This window comes from Chrysochloris asiatica, unplaced genomic scaffold, assembly GCF_000296735.1.
Source record: "Chrysochloris asiatica unplaced genomic scaffold, ChrAsi1.0 scaffold00042, whole genome shotgun sequence".
Classification (NCBI taxonomy): domain Eukaryota; kingdom Metazoa; phylum Chordata; class Mammalia; order Afrosoricida; family Chrysochloridae; genus Chrysochloris; species Chrysochloris asiatica.
In genome coordinates this window covers 6,106,235-6,113,061 of record NW_006408560.1, presented here as the reverse complement: position 1 = coordinate 6,113,061, position 6,827 = coordinate 6,106,235, and the positions used below count along the sequence as shown (strand labels likewise).

The window sequence follows — 6,827 nt, the reverse complement described above, 5'->3', positions numbered from 1 at the left end:
AGGAGGCACTCACTCATCTCAGCCAAGAAATTTGGAGGACCGCTATCTGGCCTACTGATTGGAAGAGAACCATATTTGTGCCCATTTCAAAGAGAGGTGACCCAACGGAATCTGGAAATCATCGGACAATCTCTTTGATATCCCATGCAAGTAAAATTTTGCTAAAGGTAACACAGATATGGCTACAATCATACATAGACAGAGAATTTCCAGAGGTTCAAGCCAGATTCAGAGGAGACCGTGGAATGAGGGATATCATTGCTGATGTCCAATGTGTCTTGGCTGAAAGCAGAAAATATCAGAAAGATGTTTACCTGTGCTTTATTGACTACGCAAAGGCTTTCGATTGTGTGGATTATGACAACCTATGGACAACATTGCAAAGTATGAGTATTCTGGAACACTTAATTGTGCTCATGAGGAATCTGTACATGGACCAAGAGGCAGTTGTTCAAACATGGGAACACTGAATGATTTAAAATTTAAAAAGGTGTGTGGCAAGGTTGTATTCTTTCACCATACTTATTCAACCTGTATGCTGAGAAAATAATCCAAGAAGCTGGGTTCTATGAAGAAAAACATGGCATCAGGATTGGAGGAAGACTCATTAACAACCTGCGATATTCCGATGATACAACTTTGCTTGCTGAAAGTGAAGAAGACTTAAAATATTTACTGATGAAGATCAAAGAGCATACAGCCTTCGGTATGGATTACATCTGTGTCAAGAAAAACAAAATCCTCACCACTGGAGCAATAAACAACATTCTTATCAATGGAGAAAAGATTGAAGTTGTCAAGGACTTCATTCTTCTTGGATCGACTATCAACATTCATGGAAGCAGAAGTCAAGAAATCAAACGATGTATTGCATTAGGCAAATCTGCTGCACAAGATCTTTTTAAAGTGATGAAGAGCAAAGATGTCAGCTTGAGGACTAAGGTGCACCTGACCCAAGCCATGGTATTTTCAATAACCTCATACAGATGCAAATCTGGACAGTGAATAAGGAAGACCGTAGAAGAATTGATACTTTTGTGTTATGGTGTTGAAGGAGAATATTGAAAGTGCCATGGGCTGCCTAAAGAATCAACAAATCTATGTTGGAAGAAGTGCAGCCAGAATGCTCCTTGGAGGCCAAGATGGTCAAGCTTCCTCTCTCATACTTCAGACATGTTGTCAGGAGGGACCAGTCGCTGGAGAAGGATATCATGTTTGGTTGGAGGGTCAGAGAAAAAGAGGAAAACCCCCAAAGAGATGGATTGACCAAGTGGCAGCATCGATGGACTCTAGCGTGGGAATAATAGTGAGGCTGGCCCAGGATGAAGTAGTGTTTCATTCTGCTGTGCATAAAGTCGCTATGAGTTGGTACCAACTTGATGACACCTAACAACAACAACAATGATCTTGATTTTCTTGGAGTGGGGGTAAAGGGAAACGTGAAAGAGGCTGAGTTTCTACTTATGGCAGGTATTGTGCTAAAATGTTTAACGAAGTTTACCTTACTCTTTATTTCATAGTGCTGCTAATTGTTTATTTCATAGTGAAGCTAACTGTTGTTGTAAAGTGCAGTTCAGTCCATTCTGACTATATAGGGTTAGTAATCCAGTGCTTATCCTATAGTGCTACAGCAGGACTGCATACCAGTGATGCTAATTAGCATCTAGTATTTTGTAAGTTGGAGTCCCTGGGTAGTGGAAAGAGCTAAGGGCTCTACTATTAACTGAAAAAATTGTGATTTAAATCTATACAGAAGTGCCTAGGAAGAAAGACCTGGTGATCTGCCTCTGAAAAGTTGTTGTTGTTAAGTGTTGTCAAGTTTACAACCTTAAAAACCCTATAGAGTGCAGTTCTGTTCTGCACATGCAGCCACCATGAGTCAGGATTGACTCAATGACAACTGTTTTTGCTTGTTTTGCAAATTGGTGGAGAAGACCTACTGGATCCTGATTTTAAAGTGTGCAGTTTCCTAAGGAACTTTGCTTAGTGGAGGGAAGAAAAAGGACCTCACTCTTGTCTGCTCAAGTGGAGAAACAGGTCCACTATGTAGCCTTGATCATAATCCTCAAAAGGAAACAGATGCTTAAAATTTTTCTTGAAATTTGCACTGCCATTCCATTGGGGTTTTCTCTTAGTGGGGGAATGATGAAGGGATCAGTGAAAATGAACATGTTTTCTTAGTATCATGGAGTTGTAAAGTTACCAGGTAGATTTTCAGGTTCTGTGACTCTCCATCCCCACCCCTCAGCCCCGCATTCCCCTATCTTGCCCCATGCTGGAATACTCAGTAATCCTTTAAACAACGGACAGACAATGTGAGCTATACTTTAGAATTTTTTTCAGTATTTTGTTCTGGGTGATAGGAGTAAGGAATTAGGATTAGATTTAGGTCTATGGCTAGGTCTAGACTAGCCCTAGAATTTCATTTAATGTTAAGATTATGGAATAGGGTTTAGTCTAGTTTTTTCAATCTTATGAGCCATGTTGTTGTTGTGCTGTGAGTCAAGCTGGTTCTGACTCACAGCGACCCTATGCACAAAAGGACTAAACATTCCTATGCTATCCTCACTGTTGTTGCTACACTGAGCCCATGCTGCTGCCCCTGTGCCAATACATCTTATTGGAGGGTCTTCCTGTTTTTTGCTGACCCTCCACTTTAGTAAGCATGATGTCCTTCTCGAGGGAATGGTCCCTCCTGATAAAATGATAGAAGTTTGAGAGACCAAGTGTAGACATTCTGGCTTCTAAGGAGCATTCTGTCTGTACTTCTTCCAGCAGAAATTTGTTCTTTTGGGCAGTCCATAGTACTTTTAATATTCTCCTCTAACACCATAACTCAAATAAATCAATTCTTGTGTGATTTTCTTTAGTCACTGTCCCAACTTTCACATGCATATGAGGCTGTTGAGAATATCATGGCTTGGATCAGGCCGACTCGATGGCACCTAACAATAACAAATGGTTAGTGATTGTGAACGTTTCTTCATATGTTTGTTGGCTGCCTGGATCTCCTCCTTGGTGAAGTGTCTGTTCATGTTCTGTGTCTATTTATTAATTGGGTTATTTGTCTTTTTCTTGTAGAGGTGTTGTAGTTTCCTATATATTTTAGAATTGTCATACCCTTTTTCTCTTGCCTCTTAAGACTGTCATTGGCTCCTGCTATTGTTGCCACATTTTGGGGACCATTCCAGCATTAGGGATCACAGAGGGATCCAGGAGGGAGGCCCCTGTACTTTTCCTGTGAGTGCATTTTGACCCACTGATGCTACATCTAACAACCACTTCTTCATGCTGAGGACCATAAAAAGCCAGTAATTTATGAGTGAAATTTAAGTCCCTTGGGAAAGAATCTTCATCTAAGTAATATTCCACAGTAGGTCTGGGGTCTCCGATGTCAACCTTCTTCATTTCCTGGAGTACTTACGTTGTTAAGTTCATTCAGACTCCTGGTGAATCCATATATTACAACTGCCCTTTTCTTAGATTGTAAATCTGAATGGAAGCAGATTGCCAGAACTTTTCTTCCAAAGTACTACTGGGTAAGTTTGAACTACCATCCTACCTAGGGACTCTGGATCGCCTAGAAAACAGTTCATGACTGACATCCTGTTTGTTTTTTTACTTTTGTTCCTTTCTAGACAGATACCAGTCCTGCCACTCCTGCTGATTCAGCTACATTGCCTAGCAACCATTCAGCAGCCAGATCTGCCCGGTCCTTCTGTTCTCCAGGTGGCAGCCCACCATATCACACCACTTCACCTAGCAGGACACTGGAACCTGGTGTTAGTGGGCCATGGAATGAGATGAGGCCTCAGAAAATGAACACATCTGGGGCCCTATGCACCTTCTCCTCTGTGCATCGGCCCCCCTCCAAACCCTCAGGTAAAGCACAAAGGAGCAGTTGAGAAATAGGACCCATTGACAGAAATACATTCCTGTTCTGACCAGAGGATTTACACATTTCTCTGTTACATCCTTGCTCACAGAAGAGGATGAGATGAAGGAGCAGTGTCTTTAGGGGTCAGTCAGTGAATGAAATTCCAGCTCAGTGCTTCCTGTCATTCTCCTTGCCTAGGGACACACACTGGGCAGGAGAAGAAAGGGGTCAGGGCATGCTCAGGCACTGCTTTCCAGGGAAGATGAACTCCCTCACATTCATGTGCTCTCTTCTCTGTGCCAAGCTTTCTTAGGCCTAGATTTAGACTACTCTAGAATGTCAAACTCAGACTTCCATGGGGAGATCTTCCTCAGTTAAGAGCTTTTGTATTACTGAGACTACTTTTACATACATATATACATATATACTGTGTACCCATCATTACCCAGTTCTGCTCTCTCAAACTTTACTATAAGGTTAGAGGCAGACACCCTGGCTAGGTTCCTAACAACTATGTAAGGAAATGGCTTGAAATAGCTTAGTTCCTGTGTCCCAGACAGTAAGATATTTGAAATTCTCAATGGAAAACCTGGCCCTGAGCAAAATGTCATGAAACCTGTTCTTGGTTTCCTTGCCACCCTCTTTGTTACCTGTTTTCCTTCCTTGGAGGTCCTCCCTTTTCTCCTGTTCCATTTTATGTCCTGCCACTAGCCCAGATTCTTCCTTGTCCCTCTTACTAAAAGTGGCTAAAGGAAAAATGCTGTATCACTTATTATTCAACAGCTGAACTTATCATATATGCATTTGCCTAAGTCTTTCTCTCTTTGAGTGGGTGGGTGTTATAGGTTGTTCAGTCATAAATCAGTGGATTGGACAGCTATGAAGAACAGAAGTAGCTTCTCTAGATTTCGATGAAAATCACACCCAGGAATTAGCTAAGTTTTCCTGCTGCTCTTCACATACTGCGAAGCCTCTAACAGTTTCCCAGCCCTATACTCCATGCCAAGAAACTCTGGTAGCGTAGTGATTACGAATCGGGCTGGGAACCTCAAGGTCAGCAGTTCGGAATCACCAGCTGTTCTGTGGAAGAAAGATAAGGCTTTCTGTTCCGGTAAAGATTTACAAGCCTCGGAAACCCTGTGCAGGGTCGCTATGAGTCAGAACGGACTCCACGGTCCTTCACAATAACAACATACTCTATGCCAATGTCCACTTCCCTTAGATGCACAGGATTAAAAGCCCAGGGGCTCTTTTAAACAGAGTTGCTTAGTGTTCCTTGGATGTCCAGATGAGAGGATGAAGTTAACAGAAAAATAGGGATGGGCAGGAATCTTCCAGAAAGGCCCTGGGTAGGCTTCACACTTGTCCATGAGTGATCAGGCCTCCCCATCTCTCACGTTTTCCACGTCCTGGTGATATGCAACAGGGGCTGACCTGCTGGAAAAGAACCTTGTTGACATTCAAAACCTGCGCCAGCGCCTGGGAAAGTCTGTCAGCATCAATGATCGCTTGCAGGAGAGGCTGGAGCGTGTGCTTAGCAGTTCTGACCAAGGGAAAGGTAGGAAAGACCAAAATCATTGCTTTCTGTCCATATCCAGGGAGCTTGAAGGGGGACATGGACTCTTCACAATTTTAAGGCACATGGGTGTACGTCTGTTCCTTACAATCAGCCTAGAGAGGGAAGCAAAGCAGGTAATATTGTTCCCAATTTATAAATGAGGAAACCTAGGCTGCCTGACCTCTCATACCCATTCTTGTAACTCCTCATATTGCCTGCTGATGCTCCTCTATTTGTGGTCTGACTGGCACCTCCATGGTGTTCACTTCAGGAGAGAGAAGACCACATCCAGTTCTTCTGCTGCTACTGCCCTTTATTCCCACACTTTCTTGCATGAATGTCTCACTGAGACCAATTGTTCCACCCCTCCTCCTAGCCAAGCACAGAAGGATGACAAGGATACCTACAACATCACAGCAGCAACCAATTAGGGGGAAAGACCCTGTTCTCCATTGCATAGATAGTGCATATGAAAGTGTGTGGTTTGCTGTGTTGTGTCCAGCAAAAACTGAGCTATGCACAAGGCCCATAGAGTCTCTGCTCGGCTGTGATTGACACTTTGGTAGATACAGGCAAAAGTATATTTGAAAGCATCTGCCACCCAACTGTGTGACATGTCTGGTTGTTTTTATTCTATGGGATAGTATCCATGGACAGGACCTTGACCCCCACACCCCAGCTCTGTAACCATAAAAAGATTGTGGGAAAGATCCATTCTCTTTTCATTCCCTTTCTCCACAAACTTTTTCAAATCCCGTCATACTTTCAGGATAGCAAATTGGATTTTTCAGATTTATGGGGCAAAGCCCAAGCTGAGGAGACAAAAACAGAGAGAAGGGTGGGGAGGGCCGAGACCAACACAGTCCAAAATTGTAAGTTATTCTCAATCTAGATAAGGCTGCTACTAAAGAGGTCCCAACTACATGTCTTACCCACATGCATGGTTCTAAGACCCCTAGGAAATTCACATTTAATGTATAACCCTTTTCTCCTATCTTTGGAGATAACCAGAGGCCTCTAGCTTTAATTGTTATTGTTAAGTGCCATCCAGTCGATTCCTACCCTGTACAGGGTTTCCAAGGAGCAGCTGGTGAGCTTGAACCACCGATCTTGCAGTTCAAATGACTTCACAGTCTGATGCATTAGCCCACAGCACAAAGCTAGCTTAGTGTCTCACTCCCTTTCCCACTTCCATCTGCCTGTGACCCAGTAGGGGAAGGAATGTCAGTTTCTGTTTGGCACAATATGTAAAGAATTATTAGGTCCTCCAGACTTCATTGCATCTCTGTCTCTCTCTTTCAAGGTATTGCACAATCAGCCTCAGATTTCCTTGTAACCCCTCATTCATACACCCAGAGTCACTGTCCTGGCTCTGATCAAGAATTTCTATGA

General features: G+C 43.0%; 1 protein-coding gene across 1 annotated transcript in view; it reads left to right on the top strand.

Annotated features, from left to right (window-relative positions):
• The window catches only part of LOC102827119 (myomegalin-like), a 70,185-nt gene extending 63,358 nt beyond the window's left edge, over window positions 1–6,827 (top strand). The window contains exons 2-4 of the mRNA XM_006861696.1: window positions 3,639–3,882; window positions 5,304–5,435; window positions 6,739–6,827. Coding sequence (XP_006861758.1) covers window positions 3,639–3,882; window positions 5,304–5,435; window positions 6,739–6,827 — 465 coding nt within the window. The remainder of the gene's footprint in view (window positions 1–3,638; window positions 3,883–5,303; window positions 5,436–6,738) is intronic.